This window comes from Bactrocera neohumeralis, unplaced genomic scaffold (assembly GCF_024586455.1).
Source record: "Bactrocera neohumeralis isolate Rockhampton unplaced genomic scaffold, APGP_CSIRO_Bneo_wtdbg2-racon-allhic-juicebox.fasta_v2 cluster11, whole genome shotgun sequence".
In the NCBI taxonomy this organism is placed as follows: Eukaryota; Metazoa; Arthropoda; class Insecta; order Diptera; family Tephritidae; genus Bactrocera; species Bactrocera neohumeralis.
The window spans coordinates 6,350,573-6,374,604 of record NW_026089624.1 but is presented as its reverse complement, the minus strand read 5'-3'; the positions used below and the strand labels follow the sequence as shown (position 1 = coordinate 6,374,604).

General features: G+C 35.4%; 1 protein-coding gene and 1 long non-coding RNA gene across 4 annotated transcripts in view; one reads left to right on the top strand and one right to left on the bottom strand.

The window, feature by feature from the left end:
• The window catches only part of LOC126765662 (voltage-dependent calcium channel type D subunit alpha-1), a 74,314-nt gene that overhangs the window by 25,077 nt on the left and 25,205 nt on the right, over positions 1-24,032 (bottom strand). For 2 of the 3 annotated variants that reach the window (XM_050483228.1, XM_050483226.1), the window contains exon 19: positions 9,921-10,028. The exons of the other annotated variant lie outside the window; for it this stretch is intronic. In XM_050483228.1, coding sequence (XP_050339185.1) covers positions 9,921-10,028 — 108 coding nt within the window. The remainder of the gene's footprint in view (positions 1-9,920; positions 10,029-24,032) is intronic. 3 annotated transcript variants of the gene reach the window in all.
• LOC126765824 (uncharacterized) lies at positions 10,022-11,731 on the top strand. Its single transcript, XR_007668618.1, has 2 exons — positions 10,022-10,434; positions 11,289-11,731. It is a non-coding gene; the product is annotated as an uncharacterized LOC126765824 (long non-coding RNA).

Genomic DNA, 24,032 nt, shown 5'->3' with positions numbered 1-24,032 from the left:
TATCACGACAAGAGTGCATCGATGAACTAAAATCTTTGTATGGCTATGAAGCACCATCCTATAGCACTGTGAAAAATTGGTACAACGAACTCAATAGTGGCCGACGCTCGCTCAAAGACGAATTCCGTGAAGGTCGTCCAAAAACAGCCGTTGTGCCAGAAAACATCGATGCCATACGTGAACTGATAATGCAAGACCGTCATGTAACATACCTTCAGATAGAGGCATGCCTATGCATTTCTCCCACCAGCATACATTCGATATTGCATGAACACCTGGCCGTAAAAAAGGTTTGTTCTCGTTGGATTCCGCACAATTTGACAATCGCTCAAAAAAGGCTCGTGTGGAAAAAATACGATCGCGGTGCTACAAAAGACGTTTATAAGATCGTCACAGGTGACGAATCATGGATCTATGCGTATGAGCCCGAAACAAAACAGCAATCGCCAAAAAAAAACATTTTCGTTGATAAATATGCCTATTTGCATTATTAGGCCAGAAATATATGTATATAGCAACCTACGTACCTGCTTTTCCCGAAGAACATAGCTTTAGTAAATGCAGTCAGTTTTAAATGGTTTTTCGTATTAAATAGACGTGTTTGTGAATTTTATTATATAATATTTTATAACCGTGCCAAAAGTTACAAAATTTTGTAAAAATGTCAGAAGTTTGCTTTGACTGAAAGTGAAATTGTGGTTGTTGATCGTGGGCTAAAGACTTTAATGGTTTCGAATGAATATTTGAAGGACAAAACATCTGTAACGATGTTATACATAAGCAGTGTCGTAAAGCATACACCCGGAAAAGCAGCATCGCTGCAGCTAAAAGACAGCGTGAGGCGGAGATAGCGACCACATCTGGGATTAGTCCTCCTCGTACTACAGCACGAGGTAATGAATCATCTTTTTGTTTCAAGAAATACTGTTTGTTCTGTGGCAACGAAGCAGATAAAACGTCTGAAATAAAAAACGCTCAGCATCTTCGACGAAGAGTGTCTCAAGTGTCAACCCTTGACTTCAAGAAAAGCAGATGGAGGTGTTGTTCGAGGAAGAAGTACGCAAGAGGGCGTCATAAGTAAATGGATTTATGGCATGCATGCAATGAATACTGTGTGTGAAAGATTAGAAGATTTAGCGGATGTAAGAATGGACACAACAGATCAGCATGTCGATGCAAGGGATTCCTGCGTAAAGAGAGATACTAAAGACATCAAGAAACTTCGTGAATGGTTTTCATCACATAATTCTTTTCCTGAATTGAACAAAATCATGTCCATTGCCAATGGAGTCATCGGGGATGATAAAATCAATTGCCATAATACTCGTGAAGTGGGTATTGCATCTATGAGTAAAATGATGGGCCAAACATTTAATAATATTAAATTGAAACGTGTTGATAAAGTACTACCTCTATTATCTGTGAACAGTATCATAAATATTCATGATGAGAAGGTCCAAATACATCCTGTATTATTATTTCAACGCATGAGTATTACGGAGACTGAGCTTGAAAAATTCTTCGAGTACGAATTAGCCCCCTACCCTTTATCGCTCTTTGATGCAATTGGAGTGCGTAAGACACAGAAGTCAGTCATTTATGATTGCTTTGAATGTGTGAACATTGATATCGAAAGCACAAATGCTACCTACATCATCGATGGAGGATACCTGTTACATCGTGTTGTGGGGGATCGAGAGAACACATTTGAGGATATTTTAGACAAATATCTCCAGTATATTCGTAGACACTTTGGTCACAACGTTACTATAATATTTGACGGTTACACTGATTATACAAAAAATATCAAAGCTGCAGAACAACGTCGTCGAGCTAAACAAACATCTTCATCGTCGTTTTTGATCGATCAATGACTGTTCCGACAAACCAACAGCAGATTTTTGCTAATACTCACAATAAATCTCGTTTGATTAAGATGTTATGTGAATAATTTGCAGCTGCAAACATTGTCGTGAAACAAGCACAAAATGACGCTGATAATAATATTAACTGCAGCAACACCTAGTGATAAGATCATTTACTTTTTAAAACTTGGGAGAGCTCAGGTTCAAACAAAAATATATTCTTCACAAAGTTTAACTGCATATCCAAAATGTCAGCCTCATATATTATTCCTTCATGCGATAACTGGCTGCGATACGACATCAGCGATTTTCAAAAGAGGCAAAAATACAGTATTCAAATTGTTTGGAAAACGTGAAGGCTTGATTGATAACGCAAAAGTATTTACAAATATTAACTCGTCAGCAGATGTTATCCTCACCAATGGAATTCGTGTTCTTCTTGCTATGTATGGAGCTCCAAAAAAATGGAATCGATAGAGAAGTATAGATAATTGAGTTTCGTGAAAAATACCAGAAACAATAAGAGAGTGCAGTTGTCTTGTCTCCCTCCAACATCTGCTTCTGTTAATCAACATTTGATTCGTGTGGTCTACCAAGTGCCACACTTGCACACTAGGCAATGATCTAAGTCCTGAAGATTGGGGCTGGAAATTGACGAATAATAGTAAATATATAGTGGAGTATTCCTACCGGGCAAACCATGTTAAAAAAAAGCGCCGTGTACACTAGCTCAGAGGTGGTGCGGAAATGTGTGCATATAGTCGAAAATACGGCTTTCCTGCGGTCTAAAGTCACGATATCTCGAAACCGACGCTTTGTAGAGAAAAAAGTGTTGAGATCTTTTTTGTAGACAATTTTACGATCTACAAATTTTGTTTGAACCACGTAGCTCTCATTGTTTCAGAGATATACGCAAAAACAGCAAATTTGTGACCTTTGACCTCGAATAAAAACAACGCACAAGTGGGGACTTTTACCATGTAATGACGGATCCAAGGCCTGCACAAAAATCCAGCCTGTTGGGAAATTGCAAATTGGAATGTCTATTTTGACTGAACTAATAAGCACATACATATTTTAATATTTGACAGATGCTCCTTGTCGTCCGCTGTCTTCATTGTGGTCAATACTTTGGTACTCAAAAAGATTTGATTTAACAATTGCGCTTTTTCTATTCTTTAACATTTTCTGGTATAGCCAAAAACTGCTGATAGGTTCACTAAAACACTCACATTTGTTATGTTCAGGGATGGACAAAACCTAAATTAGTAACCGACGCAAAACCGTGGACCAAATCAGCACACACGACCTATGTATGAAAACGCTACGTAAATGAGCACTCTTCTACCGACCGTGCAGCGGTTATCCAGGAAAATCTGTTTTTCTCCGTAGAAACGCATCAGCTGATTGCTCTCTTACCACGCAGATTTGGCAGTCTCGGCATGTTTTGGTAGTAATTAAGAAAAAAAACTTAAATATACCACACTACTGTTATAAAGGAGAAAGTTAGTGAATGTGTATGAATGTAACTCTTTCACTACTAAAAGGGATTTCGGTTCGCTTTGGCAGAAGACATTGCTCGCCGATTCCAAAGGAAGACACTAGCCAGCGATGACATGAATTTTAACAATAAGCTGAGACTAATTGAGTATCATTTTCCGAGGGTTGGAAAAATATTGCCCGATTTCAGTATACTTGCCTTATAAATAACGGAAGGGCTCTCCACTGATTTGGTCAGAGAGCTTGGTTATGATACTGTGCCTTTGGGAATTCAAGTCAATCAAACAAAGCCCATATTGCTACCGGAATCGTTCAATTTAATAACAACCGCGTAGCTAGAGGACAAGGGGGTATTTTTTCATGGACACACCAGGAGGTGATGAACTTGCTGTTGGCACAGTTCTGCAAAGACAAAGTGGTTGCCCTGGCTGTTGCGTACTCCTGAATACTCACTATTCACTCAGTATTCAAACTCTCGCTGAACCATTCAAGTGAAACTGTAAGTTGGTGTGCTCGTCATACTGATGCGTAACCTGGACGCTTCGAGACAGTGCAAAGGCACTAGATTACGTATTACAGATCTGAGACGACACGCTCAAGCCACCATTCTTACTGGAGGGTCCAAAAGAGAGACGGTATTAATATCCAGAATCCCTATAATACCCACCAATTTACGCTCCCAGTTCAAACGCTACAAGTTTTTTTTGGAAGTGGCTTTCTTTATCACAATAAATAAAAGTCAATGGCAAACTCTTAAAGTAGTCGGCTTTCACCCGGGCAACCTCTGCCTTTCACATGGTCAGCTGTGAGTGGATTGCTGGCATGTGTCGAGAGCCAAAAACCTTTTTATATACACAGAAAACAATAAGTCCCGCAATATTTTTTTACCGAGATATGCTGCTGTGAAATGTGTTTTAGCTGTCTATTTTAAAAATGTGAATGATCATTATTTGCACCGTAAATACACATTTTATTTTCCCTTATAAACCTCAGGTAACACCGCGGGTCAAAGCTAGTTTGAAATATTCTTATTGCCTCAGCTAGTGACCAACGTTCTGCCCTTCTTTACTTACCGCATGTATCAAACGAAATCTGTCAAAAGTTATGCCCGTAATGGCAAATCTGTTATTATCTTTTGTTTACATTTGAGCAATGTTGTCATTGTTCAATTTATATACATGGTTTTGCACACATTTAGTATTCCAGTTATAATCTTGCGTAATGTAAAAGAAAAAGACTAAAATCCAACTATTAAATAGAGTTCATCTTATTAAAAATAATAGTATTCGACTGTGATTCAGAGTTTGGTTAAGAATATTTTAAATATGTTTCCGTTTATTTTTTACTTACTGCAAAATACCTATGTACATTGGCAAATCTGTTTTGTAAGAGAGCAATGAGCTGAATCTTTCTACGAAAAGAATCCAATTTTCACGGACATCCACGTACACGGACGTTAGAAGCGGTGGTGAGTGTTCAATTACATTGAGCTATCATAAGATAGGCCGCATCAACTGATACGGGTTTCGGTTTTGCGGCTGCCACTAATTAAAGCATTAAGATGTGACAAAACGGACTATAAAGTCAGTCTGCAATCAGTTGATAACTGAATGGCAGGAATAAAGGGTTGTTAAACTTATTCCAGTGTGAGAGCGCCTCAAAATTAGCGTTTTTTATAACATTTTCCATTATGGCCAGATTGAACAAAATTATAATTTTTGGGCATTTAAATTAAAACACCCAACATTTAGTATGAATAAAAATTACTATATAGTGGTTATTTATTATATGGAGAAACTATTTAAATCTTTTTAAAGAATATTATAACAACTGACTTTTGTCCTTTCAATGCCCAATAATAGGATTTAAGCTTGTTAGCTCTCAATCATTAAATGTTTTTAATAATTTTCCGTTGAAAATATTACCATGATGCTTCAAATTACAAAACTTTTCATCAAATACCTTTAAATTTCACAAATTTATTTAATTTTCATTGTTTTACATTTATTATAAGTGATCTTGAACGATGCAACAAATCCCTCCGTTTACATATTTTTTTCGTAAGATTTCAATCTGGCCATCGCTCGTTTCCAATTGCTAAACGTCAAAACCTCCTGAATTCGATCAACTGTCAAAGTTTAGGTGGTTTTGACGTTTAGCAATTGCTCTCTCACTTCCAGTGAGAGAGGAGTTAAACATCTCTTTATCTCTGCTGAGTAGGTTAGTGCGAACGGGGTTGCACATTTTATGGTGCATATGAAAACAAACTAAATTCTATGTTGTACTCAATTGTCCAATTATAATCAAATTGCTTGAAATAGTACTAATAGATATTTACTTGAATGCAACAGATTATTATATTAAACATAGTAGTCTTTATACAGTTCAACATGGTGGAAAATTTTCAAATTGACCTTCTAATATCAAATCCTACTATTTAAATTGACAGAGGCATATTTTATTGCAATGTTTTGACAATCTTGCTTTTTCTGCAGTGACTTCAATGTCATGATGCGTGTGCAGCAACGCCAGGCCGATCAAACTACCTTGAAGCATTTTTGTCTTCAGCCACGTTTTAATGCGGCGAAGTGTCGAAAAAGAACGTTCAGATCTTTCATCCGCCACAGGAAGTGTGCAGAACATGCGAAGAAAACTATGAATTATGGGGTAGAGGTCTACATCGAAGTTCTTCAACTTTTCCAATGCAGTAGTCGGTAATTTGTTGTCTTTTGACTTTTGTTTCTGCCCCCAATGGCACTGCTAGTGCTCAAGTTCTCCTTTGAACTTTAAACGTCGCACGACGTTGTCATTATTCAAAAGGCCTTTGAATCTATCTATCAAGCAGTCAATGAGATTTTACATTTTATTGGTTTTCAAAACACATACTTTTTCTGGAAGCAGCAAACTCAGTTCAAATCCATCCAATACTTCTCTAGAAAGCGGGTCTTCAAATCTTCGCCGATTGTATCCAACAGAGGAATGTACACTGAGACCCTGTACTATTCTTCGCAAGTTCTCTCCCAGAAACTTTCGCGTTTTGTTTGTCGGCCGCAGATTCTTGGTTTTTCTTCGTCAACTTTCAGTTCTGCCGCCATATTTTTCGTGTCTGAATAAATGGATCGAAAATGTTCATCCGCAGCGTATCTATCATATTTGACGTCTTCGCCAGATCAATTGAATTTTTCTGAAGAATCCCGCTGAGTGAATGACTTAGAGATATAATATTACATATGTAGGCTAAACATCCCAATTATAAATTGAAATTTGGACACGGCAGTGATGAGTATCGTTCCATTTCCCGCTGTTTCCTTATTTTTCCAGTTGCTAATTTTTCAATATTAGAAAACTTGGAGGATAAACTGCGGATAATGTATCAATCGAATATATCACAGATGGACCTGAATGCAGCATATATTTCAAGTTTTTAATTTTCCCTCCTCTGAATCCGCCACTGGACCACATCCAGCATGCAGGTGTAAAAAGCTGAAAGTGTACACGAAAACCCTGGAGAGTCGATTGAGCGCTGTTCGCAGCAAATCGGCCAAAAATATGTGAAATTGGTCAACAAATTTCCCATATAGTACTACATACCATTATAGCTATTTTTGTTACTCTAACAAACAAATATGGCGGTCAGTGTATGGTTGACGTTTTGCACCTTATTGTATATCATTGGCTTTGGTCCTGGCAAGTTGCAAGAGTATGAAATGTTCGGTTACACTCGAACACAGCCCTCTCTTACTTGTTATCGATGATACGCTTTGTCGTATACTCGTAGTAACCCTCTAACACATAATCTTATAATACTTGATTATAACCGATAAATATAAATAAAAATAATCCATGTGTAAGGAGTGACCAGAAACGATTATTTCACATATGGCTCACTGCTTACGACTTCCGGTCTTAGACCAAGGTTAGCCAAAAAACGTCCTTAAAAAAACATCCACAATAAAAGGAACAAAATAACCCCCCTTCTGATGACGACCGCTGCAAACGTATTAAGGATTACGATTTAAGGGATTGCACCTAGAATGTCTAGTCTTTTAATTGTGAAGGTAACGCTAGCCAGTCGGCAGACATCAGCGCCGTTCAAGAAGTGCGATGGTGCTCCCTTGTCTCGATCGAAAAAAGGACGATGTGACCACAGATGTCTTCAATGTGCGCTTGGAGCGCACTTTATGCCAGGGTAAGCAAAGAAGGTATCTTTGCAACAGCGTTCTGTAAATTAAGACTCTATGAAACATCCCCAAGTGGGTTGAGGCTGATCGAATTCGACAGGGCTCGAAATATGGTTATGGCAATTCATCAAGCTACCTGACTGTCTCCGGATCAAAACGCCACCAACCAGATCGATCATGTTGTGATAGACGGAAGATACGTCTCTAGTGTTTAAGACGTTCGTACACTCTGAGGACCTAGTATTGACTCGAACCATTATCTTGCTGTGAAAAAACACGTAAATAAATACAGGGAAGGGTCGACGTCGAGAAACTGCAATCACAACAGTAATTTTCTGCTCGACTAGCACTCCTACTCTCTGAGCGCACTCGTCAGCAACTCGGTATAAGAAAACTGTGTGACGGCATTTCAAGCTCCTTACGTACAGCTGCAAATAAAATTATGGGGTTTTGAAAAATGTAGAAGAATGATGAGGAGTGACGTGTCGCAGTGGGAAGAAAACAGACTGCCTACCTCCCAACTTTACAATCGGCCGCAACATGTGTGAGGGCAAGACGAAATATCTCCTGTCATTATACAAATAGTCGTTGCTAGGACTTGGCTGCCACGTCACTGTCGACAGTCTTATCTTCGAGGTCATAGATAATTTTGCTTATCTTGAAACTAGCATTAACAGAAACAACAACTTTGGCCTCGGAAAGCTAACCAGAATAACTCTTGCCCACAGGTGCTACTTCGGACTGAGTAGGCAATTGAGAAGTATAGTCCTCTCTCGACGAATAAAGACCAAATTCTATATCGTGGAGGATGACAATATCTGATGAGTCGGCATTACAAGTGTTCGAGGGAAAGGCTCTGCGGAAATTATATGGTACTTTGAACATTGGCAACGGCGAATACCGCAGTCTATGGAATAACGAGATAAACGACAACATTAGCATAACTCAGCGAATTAAAAGATAGCGGCTACGCCGGCTAGGTCATGTCGTCCGAATGGATGAAACCAATTCACCTCTGAGATTATTCGACTCATTATCCGCCGGGGGAAGCCGTAGAAGACCTCAACAGAGTTAGAAATACTAGGTGAAGAAGGACCTGTTTACACTTGGAATCTCTAATTGTCGCCGAACAGTGAAAAGGAAGAACGACTGGCGCGCTGTTGTAAACTCGACTATAACCACGTAAGCGGTGACTGTGCCAATAGAGAAGAAGGATGTCCCTAAAAAAGCATGAGAGCGAGCAGTATGAAAATGCGGTACAAATGTGCTAAATAGATATGTAAACTCCCACGTTCATATACGTTTGTAGTTAGTTTTGACACACTGCTATTAAAACAAGATACAAACTTTGTTAGAGCGCTTTTCGTAGAACAAAGCACAAAAACGATTAAAAACAATATCGTTCCCCTCTTGCAGTGCGAAAAAAAATAGTTATAACAAGTAATCTCGCAATGATATATGAGGTATAAATCCATCCATAGGGTTTGAAAGCTAATGAATAAATTGAGTATAGGAGTAAGAAATCGTAATTGGGAATTATTACTTTAGAATATGGGGCTTACACAAATGTTCAGATCGATGCCATTCATATTAAACGCTAAACCACACAATGTAAGAAAAAAAGTTCCGAAATGCCATTCAAAGACATATCGATCAAAGAAAATATTTACGGTCAGCAGAAGGTTAAGACTGCCTAACTTTTGGCATAATTCAAGTATGCTCGATAACATGTTTTTAAGCAAATCTAAGATACAATGTATGATAAAGTAACGTTTACCATTAAAAGTAATATATAGAGGCAGGGTTTTTTTCGTTGACCGAATTTGCACATTTTTGAATTTAAACTTTAATATATCCGATATAATGCGTGCTCTTAATATTGCAATTCACTAAGAAGAAAATGTCTGCGTACACGATACCAACAAAAATAACTTAATGGGAAAAATAACTTTATATATATTTTACAAAAAACAATTTATTTGATATTGATTAAAGGATATTTAATAGGTGTAGCTTTATAAAATTAAAGTTATTAAATTGCTGACAAAAACATATAAATAAAACAAAATATACAGACGAAAAGAAAATCCATTAGAAAAAGTCTGCGTACAAGGCACATAAGTAGAATTAAGTTATTCTTCCTGCGTATTTTTCTTTAAAAACATTAAAAACCTTTCCGTTACAATTAAAAGCACATGCTTGGAGAGCCTTTCTTAGAGGTGTCTATCAACCAATTTTTCAGAGTACCAAGTGCAAAAAACTTTCTCTTTTTTTGGCCCATCCTAATATACATACATATGTATGTATGTACAAACAAAGATAGACCCGACTTGTTGTCTATGAGAAAACATTTTTATTATCATAACAAAGTTACCTTAAAAAGTTGCACTCCAATGACAGCAAACATAAATTGTAGCAAATAGGTAACTAGCATAATGTTACCAATTGTTTTTATCGCGACAACAACACATTTTACAACATACTGATTAAGTATGAGTGATAATTAAAGAATAATATATTTTTAAATTTATACATTGTGTTATTTATGAATAATTTATTGTACATTATTTTATATTTTTATTAATTTAGATACATATGTGTAAATTGATTAATTAAGTAATGATCGCGGCGATAAAAGCGATGAGTAATTCATAAAAAGCCATGAGTAATTAAACAAAAAGTTGATAACGATGAAAGGAAGAGGAGTCAGTAGCGCGGAAAAAATTTGTGTATGTCGACATGTTCCGAACCATCAAAACAATCGAATTTTCAGTATCATGTTTAATAATATAATGTTCAATATAGTTTTTATGTAAATATGTATTTATATCATCGTGGTTGTTTGTTTCATGGTTTATAATAAACATTATTTTAAGTTGTAAGTGCATGTAAGTATATGGAAAGAAACGAAAAAAGAAAAGAAAAAGGACGTTATAATTATGGAGAGGCATTATTACATATATCTATATCTATTTCTAAAATTAATTAGGGTATTACTTACAAATTATTAAATATAACATAAAGAACGTATATTTTGCATAATTTAAAAAGAAAAATACTAGTCTTGGTAGTTTCATAAAACATAATACATATTATTTCAGGGAGATTATTGATAATGGCCTAGTTATAGTAAAAAGAAATATAACATTTAAATGCGTTACTTTAATCATATGCTTTGATAGCGTGTTTAGCGCTGCTAAGTGTGATCGAAATCTTATAACGTATGCGCTATCAAAAAATAATAAATCACATTTATCATTGATCGATAAATGTAATTAAAATAATCTCTTTTTTCAGTTTTCTACGTCAATATCAGTAATATTATAAATAATAATAAGGATAGTACTCAAGAATATTTTGTTAAACTGAACAAAAGGAGTGTGCGTGGGGCTAACTTGTGTGGATCAAATTTATATATATACTATACATATACTATATATATATATATACATACACCATATATATACATATATGTATGTATATAATATACATTATTGCCCAACTACGATTTGTTTTGATTATTTGAACGATTTTAATCTCTGTAGAATACGATACGATAATACTATATATACGTAAAAAGATGTCTACCTTTAGACATCAGACATAAAATTTAAGCCCATATTACGGGTTTTAACTCAACTGTATCATATTTTGAAAGTCGGTATTATCGATATCAATTCAAACCGGAAAAAAAAATTTGGTTGAAGTGTTATCGAAGTTCAACAGTTTTATGTCATTGCAGTTTTCTACAATGTCCGTCAGCGATGAAGTGCTAAGCACATAGAGACATGGCAGCACGACAGTGAGCTGTAAATGGCGTCGTGAATCCTTCTACATGAACATTTTTAAGAAGAAAGCGACATAAAATTGGCCGGCATGTACACAAGACAACGCAGTTAGCGAGAGCCACAACCAAGAATAAAGTGATGTTCAACTTATTGCAGTGTGAGAGCGCTTCAAAATTTGCGTTTTTTATAACATTTTCCATGATGGGAAGATTGAACAAAATAATAATTTTTGGGCATTTATCAACCCAACACCCAACATTTAGCACGAATTAAAATTATTATATGGTGGTTATTTATTATATGGAGAAACTAGTTAAATATTTTTAAAGTATATTAGAACAACTGACGTTTGACCTTTCAATACCCAATAAAAGAATTTAAGCTTGTCAACTCTCAATCATGAATGGTTTTTAATCATTTTCCATTGAAAATAATACTACGATGCTTCAAATTACAAAACGTTTCATCAAACACCTTTAAATTTCACAAATTTATTTAATTTTCATTGTTTTACATTTTTTAAAAGTGGTCTTGAACGATGCAACAAATCCCTTCGTTTACAAATTTTTTTGGTAAGATTTCAATCTGGCCATCGCTCGTTTCCAATTAATAAACGTCAAAACCTACTGAACTCGATTAGCTGTCAAAGTTCAGTAGGTTTTGACGTTTAGCAATTGCTCTCTCACTTCCAGTGATAGAGGAGTTAAACATCTCTTTATCTCTGGAAGTCGTGCAGCTGTCTAAATAACTGTGTCCTTTAGAACGTGTGTATTTTAATATTTGGCATATGTCGCTTGCAGTCTGTCCCGCTCTATGTGTTCAGCACTTCAAATCAACCGAGTGGAGTTGCAAGCCGTAATAAGGGTATTCCATTCAGTTTTTGGTAACTATGTATGACATTACATATTATTTAAGTTTTGCCAAAACTTTTAACGAGTGATTATGTTCAAATGAATGCACAATAGAAGAATTACGTGAAGGTCAACACGAAAAAATCACTTTGTTGGAATTCTCAGCGGCCAATAAATATAAAGGGATAACTACATATTTATCTAGAATTGGTTATTTGTAAAAGTGCCCATACACGACACACAAGTGCGTTCGATGGGTATGTGTTCACATGCGGTTTACTCGTGTATGGGCTTGTGCGCGCACCGATCCATGTTCGCGAAAATGCTTGACTATTTACGATTGGTGCGCGCTCATGTGTGTCGTGTATGGCGTTGTGCGCGAACAAAATCTCATTTCTCTCGTGTCGCCGAACAGTGAAGATCGCGGACGAACAAAGGCAAGTGTTAAGGCCTGCTTTAGAGGCTTCAAAAAATCGATTTTTTGAGAGGGAAAGAAATAATTAATTCATGCAAAATTTCTAGGCTTTATAGTTATATATTTTAAGATCTTTCAAAAATTTTTGGATACGAAATCTTTGATATTCTGCATTTGCGAAGCAATTGCCCGATGCATCTCACATGGGCAGTTTTCGGACGGCGGGCAGGATGCAGGTCGCAATTTCTATCAAAGCAAAATATTCAAAGAGATTCATATTTTTTAATAATTTATATTCTAGTTAAACTAAGAAAATTTCAAAAATAAGGGTAAAATTTTAAAAATTTTTTAAAAATTAAAAAAAAAGTGAATTTGACCAACAAAATTTACTTTATCTTGTTTATCTTATCTTAGTGTTTTTAGTTTAAATAGAAGATAATTTTATGCCAAAGATACTAAACTTTGCCCCAATTCCATAAAACAAACGTTTGGTTTTTCTCTATCCTGCCCGCCAATTAAAAATAATCGTAAAAATGGAAAACCGAGAAATCACGCTTCAAAGTTTTCGATTTTAACCCAAGCGCATATATCTGCTAAACGCTCAGTTACTATTTCCCTTCTAGCTTCGATAATATTTCGAAATCCCATCCATAACTTTTGGGACATATTCTTATATATTTTTTAAAGAGATTTAAGCAAAAAAAAATTGATTGTTCAGAATTTTTAATTATTAACGAAATACAAAGAAATATATAAAAATGCTACATTAGAAATAAATTCCAAGAAATGTTCCGCTTGCCTGTCGCACATGTTAACTCTGTGAAGAACGAACGCAAAATGGATTTGTGTGTCGTGTATGGGCAAACGAATTCATACCGATCGAACGCACTTGTGTGTTCGTGTATGGGCACTTTAAGCTAAGGCATCAAACAGCGAGGTTTATTTTGGGCGCAAACCTCAAATATTCTGAAGTCTGGGGTCATTGTATAACATAGCTGCAATAAGCAAATATTATATTTGCAATTTTTGGTGTATTATGTATGTTGTACTACCATCTAATTTTATTTCATATGGAAATGTCAAATTCAGAAAATTATTCAATACCACCATCATTAATAAGCAGGTTTGGGTGTATAAATAGGTTAAATATTTTAAAAGGATATGTCTACACTTTTTTGATTTATTTGCAAACGTTTCTACTCGTAAAAATATCCGTAAATTAAACATTTTTACATTGAAGTAGCATTAAAAATATTATAAGGTATTAATAAGAGTAAACAAATATTTTATCAAATTGTGTACAAACGATTTACATACAATTTTTCTTAGCAATGCTGGCAATTACTTTCAACAATATTCTCAAAAATTGAAAACAGAGAAATGTTCACTATTTCCTATGCGCAATACAAACTAATATATTAGTAGCTGTCGCCAGTTTATAAAGCAATTCCTAAGCTAGCGACCTACTCATATGTTTGGCATACGTCAAATACAGTTAAATTACTCTTACTATGTATAAATCCCCCCGCATTTATATTTAATTATATTACTAAATTTAATATTTAAATTCTACACCTGTTTCTACTCACGCATTAAAACAAAAACAAATAATTTTAATTCTAAATTATACTTCGAGATTTGAAAATGTAAACTAATTCTTTATAAAATAACCAAAATAAATTAAATCATAGGCCATTAGCAGATACTTTATTAAATTATTGTACTCTTTACATTTCAATCCTTTATTCAGTCTGTCATAATTTCTGTGTCATGCATTATCTAATTGTAAGAATAGATAGAAGTAAATCATTTTCAAGTTTCAAGTAAGTAACAAATAACATTAAATATATATAGGTAGTACCTTTCACATAATCGTTATTAAAATATAAATACATTATAATTAATATAAATCTATTTCGGAATATTTATGAGAGACATTTAAGCTTTTCAAATACATACATAAATGTGTATATTTGTACACATAATGGAAGGTATTTCTCTTAAAAAAAAATATTTTATTAAACACATCTTAAAGCTTTAACTCCTTTATTACTTAAGTATAAGATGATGATTAAAAGCAGCAAATTATAAGATTAAGCAAATCTCAAAATAATTTGTTAATAGTTATGTCAAGGTAATTAAAATAATTTTATTTAAAATAGAGAATAAACGTAAGCAAACAACTGCTAGTATATTTAATAAAATGCACTAAAACTTAAACATAAGCGAAAGAAAACAGATATGGATGTAAAGCGAGTATACTATACACTCCATTAAAAATAACACAGCCACACAAAAAAAAAAGTGTCCGGATCTGGGGTCGAGACATATGTCTTCCTATGTATTTCGACGCGCTGAATCTAAATCCGATATCAGAATTGGGCCTGCACGTCCAGGTTCGTCCCTAACCTCAAAAAACTCCTAAAATCACCAATATATGTAAAAGTAATCATAATATACTGCCTTAAGAGCAAATTTATATACAAATACCAATGTCTTCAAGATTCGTACCTTACATAACCTAACTTAACCTAATTTAACACAGCCACGAAATAATTTTTATTTCCCGGATTTATGAACGTGACGTGTGTATTCCAATGTATTTCGACGAGCTCAATCTGAACTAACTATTAAAATTTACCTTACTGGTCCAGGTGGGATCCTCACCTTGAAAATATCTGTAAATCACATAAATATGTAAGAGAATTGTGATGTACTGCCTGAGAGGCAGTTATGTCATCTAAAAATCAACGACTGCATAGCAAATTTAACAAACACCATCGTCCACGAGCATCAATGTATGTAAATTCTAATTTAACCCAACCTATCTTAACACAAATCAGCCAATTAATCTAACTTGTCATGAATGTTAAATGAATAGACACATTGTATTCAGTCTGCATTGTTTCCACTGTACCGTGTTCTTTTTTCTTCGAAAGATCTGTGCAAAGGGTTTCGCTTACGCTTGCCGCCCTTTGTATTTGTTTCTCTTTTCAACATCCAGCAAAAATCAGCCATCATAACTTCATCCCATCTACCCTGATAGCGTTGTTCCATCACTTTGATATCCTGATGAAACCGTTCCCCTTGTTCTTCGCTGTAATCACCGAGATTTTCGGGAAACCTATCCAGATGTGAATCGAGAAAGTGTAATTTTAAATTCACCAAACACCCCAAATTTTTGAAGTTCTCTACCATCTTAGCCACAATTTGTTTGTAGTCTGGACTTTTCTTCTTACCATGGAAATTTGTCGCTACCGCTTTAAAACTTTCCCACGCTTCCTTTTCTATGTACGTCATGTTAGTGACGAAATTCGTGTCTTTGAATAACTTTCGAATTTGTGGTCCATTGAATACACCTTGCTTTAATTTAGCATCAGAAATGAATGGGAATTTTCGCGCTATATACGTGAAACATTCGCCATCCTTATTCAAGGCTTTGACGAATTGCTTCATTAAACCCAGCTTGATGTGAAGGGGTGGAAGGAGTATTTTTTGGGGATCAACAAGGCTCTCCTTGATGACGTTGTGAGAACCAGGTTCAAGGGCTGCTCTCTTAGGCCAATTTTTCTTGGCATAATGGTTAGCCCGATCTCTGCTATTCCACAGGCATAAGAAACATGGCTCTCTCGTAAATCCCTATTGTTGTCCCAATATCATGGTTACAATTTTAAGATCACCACATATTTGCCATTTGTGATTCTCGTACTTTACTCTATCGAGAAGAAGTTTTACATTGTTATACTCCTCTTTCATCACTGTCGAATGAGCTATCGGAATGGGAGCGAAGAAATTTGTATTGTGTATCAAAACACCTTTTATGCTGCGAAACGATGAATCGATGAAAAGTCTCCAATCTTCAGGTCTATACGCATTTTTCTTCAAGTGATCCATCAGACCTTTCACGTCTGTGCAATAAACCAAAGATGTCTCTTCATCTTTTGTGAAATATTTTCGGAATTCTTTATCTCTATTGCGATAAAATGACACTTTTGTGTTCGGCTTTAAGAGGTTCCTTTGTTTCAGAAATGAAGCAGCAAATTCTGCACCATCTTTCGGCAGTCCTAGATCTCGGATAAAATCGTTCAGCTCCAGCTGCGATACTAACAAAGGAACTCTAGACTTAGTGTGGTACGCAACATAATCATTTTTGCGTCGTCACTGTCCTCACTATTATCATTATCTTCTTCAGATTGGTCACCAGTGTCACTACTATTTTCTTCAGACTGGTTGTCGACTTCCATTTCATCATCGTGTTCAACGGCAGTATCAGCTATACGTGCTTTCGGATCTACTTCAGTTGGTCTTATTACTGTAGACACATTGATGTATGAAATGGTATTCTTCTTCTTTGCACTGATCCCTTTAACGTCATTCATGCAAAAGTAGCAGTCTTTTCTATAAATTGGTTTCTTCCATATAGTTGGAGAAACATATTTGCAATATTTTTGGTTTTTTGAATTTTTGAAACGATACAACATTAGTCTGCAGGAATTACAGATGATGTGAGGAACCCAATTTGTGTATTGGTTGAGTATTTTACGACTGAAATAGTCTTCATAAAGCGATTCCACATCTTGATCTATTTTTTTTTTCGCAAAGTACTTACTTCATATTTACTGCAGATATAACAGAATGTGTCTGAACTTTTTTGGCAGTCATGTGCTTGTAATATGCCAGGAGCCTTTTTTCTTGTAGCATTTGACTCTTCATTAACCAAGTTATCCATTAATGCAGAGCTACGGTTGCATGATAACGACGTCGGAGGGCCCGCTTTCCCACCCTGACCAGACGCCGATACTGGGGTTCCTGATCCCTGCATCGTAAAACACTTTTTTCCTGTGCCTGCCATGACGGCATGAACGCCGTTTACCCAGGGACTTAGCCAGTATGGACCCATTGCCCACCGTCACCACGTGGAGGTGCCCTGATTACAGACACAGGCGAAAAATTCGTGCCATACTTTTGTAGATATATTTCACTGCCATAAATGTATCGCTGTCAAACTCGGAAGGTTACAGAAAATAATGTTCAAGCTTTTTATGCGTTACCTGAATGATATACTTAAACCATGCTCAAACGATAAGTTTAATGCTATGACGACCAATTTATGTAAATTATTTTCTCTACATTAAATGCTGTCATTTTTGAGGTTAGGGACGAACCTTAACGTGCAGGCCCAATTCTGATGTCGGATTTAGATTCAGCGCGTCGAAATACATAGGAAGACATATGACACGTTCACAAATCGAAAAAAAAATTTTTCGTGGCTGTTTTAGGTTAGGTTAAGTTAGGTTATGTAAGGTCACGGCAATCGTAGGGTGCGAATCTTGCAGACATTGGTATTTGTATATAAATTTGCTCTTAAGGCAGTATATTATGATTACTTTTACATATATTGGTGATTTTAGGAGTTTTTTGAGGTTAGGGACGAACCTGGACGTGCAGGCCCAATTCTGATGTCGGATTTAGATTCAGCGCGTCGAAATACATAGGAAGACATATGTCTCGACCCCAGATCCGGACACTTTTTTTTTTTTGTGTGGCTGTGTAATAACTGGAAGTCACTCTTCGTGTACAAGCAATAACACTTAATCCCTACTTAAATGTGATGTTGAAAATATTTTTGCTTTGATGAACAACAAGAAGCAAGCACTTTTTGTGTATCTGCGGTAAACTATTATTAATTAAAGACATCGGCTTCCCCAGCTCTTCATAAATGTTTCAATGCGGATTAACTAATATTTTACCACAGTTTCCAGTTATTAAATTTTAATATAATGGGTTGTCAAAAAAGTCTTGCGGTATTTTTATTGATTTTTTTTTATTGAAATAGAATGAATTTTTGATGACTCATGCCCAGCTCTTGACCGATGCTACGGCTGCTACTAAGCCGGTCTTTTTCGACCAATTCAGCGATTTCATCGCAGTTTTCGACGACAGGCCTTCCGGAGCGTGGCGCATCTTCGACCACCTCTACACCAGAACGAAAACGTTGAAACCATCGTTGTGCGGTGGAAATGGAAACTGTATCGGGTCCATAAACTGCACAAATTTTATTGGCGGCTTGAGATGCATGTTTGCCTTTATCGTAGTAGTACTGTAAAATATGCCGTATTTTCTCTTTATTTTGCTCCATGTTTGCGACGCTATAACTCACGAACGACTTAAAAGAAACGACAATCAAACGCACGTGTTAGCGCGTGAAATGAGCTTTCCAAAAAGGTATAGCATGACCCGATGCGACGAATAAAACTAGGACTACGCGCTTTCAGCGCCAACTTGCGAAAATACCGCAAGACTTTTTTGACAACCTATTATTTGAAATCTAAAAACTTTCAGCAAGGTGAGCCTTCTGATATGGATAACAAAATTATGATAAAAAGTGTACTATTTTTACTTATGATTGATTCTATAAAAAAAATAACAATATTATTTTTAGATTTATGTGTATATACAAAGGTTTTAAATTAAATTTTGATACCATCAGTTATCAAGTTTATTAACAACTTAAAAAGGCGTGCTGTTTAAAATGATGATATTTGTAAGCTAAGTATTAAATATCATTTTTAATAATTTCTAACCGATGTTAGAATTATTCAACCGATATTCTTTTTATTTAAACGCTCTTCTTGAAAAAGGATGATCTTCAATAAAAAAGCTGGACCTTTTTCGAGTAATGCATATATATAATACTTGTGAGGTACAGGTGCAATTCAGCTTTCAGAATCACATTATTATTATTTTTTTAAATAGTTAATCTCTTTTTATTTGATTTTCAAACATCTTCTTCAAAAGGATATATCTTTTTCAACTCGATAAAATTAAATTAAAATAAAGAACGGAAAACAAAATGTCAAATATCTCACAAAATCATACCTTAAACAACTGGACTCCTATTACGGCAAACATGAATTGCAGAAGGCAAGTCACTAAGACAATATTTCCGATTGTCTTGACAGCCACTATTACACATTGAACTACATGCTATAATAATATAATTTTATAAAGACAAAATGAAAATTGTATGTTTTAGTTCATATTCACTACCTCCATAATAATATGACCATAAATATACATATATTTGCATAGGCTTTACTTATATATTTATATAAATAATACTTATTTAGGCTTGACCGTTATGGCTCTATTCTTAGTTTTATAAGCTATATTGTAAGTATATTTATTTGCTTAGCTAACATTAGTTTTCGAACTCATAAATGTAGAAATAACATATCTATGTATGTATGTATACACCACCAAAAAGGGTATAGCCTCACGAATTTAAAATAGAATTTTAACAAGAAAAACCAAAGAAGTTTGTATACCCTTATTTTAATAAAACTACTAAACTCTTGGCCATAACTTAAAAATGTATCCATTATATTATTTTTTGAAATCCTCATATCTAAAACAACACACATGAAAAGCCAATGCGTTTAACTAAAATTAATGATTTCGACTGTAATTTAAGTTTGAAATGTTTTCCTAAAATACATATATAAATAAGGAATTAAGGCCCAAGTTCATATCTAAAACAACACACATGAAAAGCCAAGGCGTTTAACGAAAATTAATGATTTTGACTGTAATTTAAGTTTGAAATGTTTTCCTAAAATACATATATAAATAAGGAATTAAGGCCCAAGTTCGGTTGTAACTGTGCACTTTACATTCTCGCAATTCTCAAGGATCAAAGCAGGGAAAATATTCAAAGTAACTAACACAATTCTCTATATATGTACTATACATAGTATTAGCGCTGAAAGAAGGTATGTACATACCGTTACCCATAATTTTTATTACTGAACGACATAATACTAATTAAAATAATGTGACTTAATTTAATTGAGATATCTTCTATTGAAATATATGTATATTAAGGGGCAAATTTTGCAATATTACGTATACTATATAAGGGAAAAGTAACTGGTGATGCGGACACCATTATACTGTCTGATCGAATTTAACCCGACTGATAACTGATAAAAAAAGCATTTTCACGTATTTTAATACACATCTTTAGTATCACCTTCAAAATATGCTCCTGTGTCAATAAAAGCATGCCAACGATTAATCCAGTTTTCCATACACTTTCTATATGTAGGTATAGTATACAGTTTTTTAGTGTAGACAATTTTTAATCACAGTTTCTTTATCTTTTTTGATGTGATGGTTATTAACAGTGGTGGATTTATTTCATTATTATATTTTATCTCATGTCTGAGATTTTAATTCTAATCAAAATATTCTCTCTTAGTTTTATTGAGATATCTTCCAATGAGATATGTACGATGCCAAAAGGCAGCAATTACTTAGTATAAGGATAAAGTCGACCTGAGGGGCGGAAATCAATATATTTAGAATATGAGAGCTAGACCAAGATGTAGACCGATTACATTACATTACAATTCGAGATTAAATCAGATTGAGATTAATAAAACAATGTGCATTTTAGGGCTAGCGAAAATTTAAAGTTTTTGCCATTAAAGTCCATTGGAATAACGTAATCATTAAAGATTGCACATGGGGACTGAGGTAATTAGTGAATCGTTTCACCCTATTTACGCCAATAGACTATAGTATATCCAAGATTATAAATTCACTTAATTATGCTTAGATATTTTATATGTTAACCGATATACTTATAGGTAGATGTAAAGCCAGCCTGAAATTTGAAAATCGTTTTCTTAACTTGGGCATAAGCTAGAAGAAATATTTTATGCACATAGTTCTCAGCAAAGGATGTTTTCTTAATTATACTACTATTTTAAGGCAAAAGTCCCTGAGTGTGTATGTTTGTTACTTCTTTATGGCTGAAACGCTGGAGCGGTTTGAACAAAATTTGGTATGGTGTTAGCCGGCACCCTAATTCCCATCGGAAAATTGACGAAAATTAATTTGCGGGTAATGTGTGGGGAACTTTGTAAATATATTTTTCAACTAAAACGATACTTAAAATAAATGTCGTGAACTTGGGGCCATGCGGAGACTCGAACAACGTTGACCCAAACGGGCAGACACATGAGGGCAGACGATTTTGTCGAACGTATGCGATTTATTATAGCTATAAATGTAAATACATATGACGTATGCCATTTATTATAGCTATAAATGTAAATATATAAGGCCAGTGAGACGGTTGACGGTCACTTGCATTACTTGCTTCGCACCTTCCAAACGCGAGTACGTGTATTATATATATAGGTGGCAAACCTGAGACACCGAGTTGCGACACCGAGTTGCGACACCGGCCATAACCACCTTCACTGCATTTTTCCTCCTGTGCCTGGAAGAAAAGATTGCTCGGACTTTGTTCTATGCAGAAGTGACAAGGTGAGAAAGCCTTAGATACTCGGATAGAATTTATACCATAAACATAACACACTCGCTCAAAATCGCAGATGTGCCGAAAAAGGACACTTTCCGAGAAGCATGTGAGGCGATGAGGTTGCTTAAAGATAACGGACAATGATACGAAACACTGAACGACGCCATGTTGCGCCAGTCCGCAACTACGTTCAGAGAGCTCTTTGCAATTATGATAAGTGTCCGCGGCCTCTCCAACCCCCGAAAATTGTGGGACATGTTTAAAAACGCTTTATCACTAGCCAATGAGGACATAATTTTTAACGAAGCGTTGAAACTTATTGGGGATAAAATTCTGGCGATGGTTTGAACAGAGAGTTACTATCAGAGCAAAGGCAAATTTTCAATTTAATAACAAACCGCGTGGCGTATGTTTTCTTGGACGCACCTGCAGACACTGGCAAAATTTTTTGCTGAACTTGCTGCTGGCACAGTTGCGCGAAAACAAAGTGGTTGCGCTGGCTTTGGAACTCCGGAATAGTCACCTTGCTAAGTGGTAGCAGAACCGCACACTCAGTATTCAAGCTTCAGATGCAGCTTTCAAGTGAAGAAAAGCAAATTTGTAAAATCGCGGTGCTGTATTGCAATGGTGCAAATTGATGGTGTGGTACGAATGCAAAATGTCTCACAAGAGAGCGACTGAAGCCCTGATTCACAACTTGTTAGTAAATACATACCCAAAGGTTTCACCGTTTTTGACTAAGATAGATCGGTTATATTGAGGGTCCAACTCTTCAATGATCAGAAGTCTGGACTGGTTGTGCGAAAGAACTATCACGACGCCCAAAAGCGAATTGGTAGAAAAATTACGAGAAGTGTGGACATACATCGCAATAGACACGTTGATGACAACTGACGACGCAACTACCTCATATACCCTGTAGAGTTCTAAAATTCCCTCGACCTATCAGAGGTACCCTCGTATAAGTTAAAATCCAAAATTGGTGTGCCTGTCATACTAATGCGGAATGTGGACGCGCCCTGACCGTGAAACGATACTAGATTACGTATTACAGATCTGGGACGACACATCTTAAAGGCCACCATTCTTACTGGAAGAGGCAAAGGAGAGACGGTATTAGTACCCAGAATCTTTATGCTTCCAGTCCAAACGCTGCAATTTTCTTTAAAAGTGGCTTTCTTTATTATAATAAACAAAAGTCAGGGACAAACTCTAAAAGTAGCTGGCATTCACCTGGTCACCCCTTGCTTCTCCCACGAGCAACTGCAATTGGATTGCTCGCTGGTGTCGAAAGCAAGAAATCTATTTATTTAGGCAGAAAGCAATAAGTCCTGCAATGTTGCTTATCGAGATATACTGTCGTAAAATGATTTCTAGCTCTCTACAGCCCGAGGTAAAAAAACAAATACATAAGCATAATCAACTCTCCCGTTCTGTCAGTCATCAAATTAGGTAAATTGATTTTTCGGATACTCAAATCTAAATTATTTTGCTTTTGAAAATGAGAATAGTCATTATTTTTACCCTTAGTACACAATTTATTTTCCGTAAAAAACCACGGGGCAAAGCTAGTTAATTTATATGTCTCACAATTTAATAAATAAAAAATTTACATACACACTGAGGTTCTCAAATTTTTTTAAATTAAGCCTTGAAAATTATAGTCTGTTATTAAACACTTTGGGACGAAAGATACCACTTCCTGCCTGAAGTAAAGGTGGCCTTTACATAAAATCAATACTAACATTATATTTTAAGGTTAGGCGGTACCATAATGGAGGCGGTACCACATGGAGTAGTGAAGATAACTCCGGTGCTAACTCCCATTTAATCCTTAAAATTTTAGAGAGTTAGCTGCATTTTCGGAGGCAACATTTTTTAAAAATGGCCAATTTTAATCTATTGTGAATAAAAAACAAGCAACACTGACAGCCTTTTTTCAAATTTTCAATAATAAAACAAGAAGTTTTATGTTATGATGTTGTGTTATGATGCAGTTTTTAAAATAATGTGCTGATATGTTTTTGTAATAAAAAATGGTTTAGTAATAATTGGTCGGCTAACAACCGCAATGTTTATCTTCTATCCATTTTCATTGAAA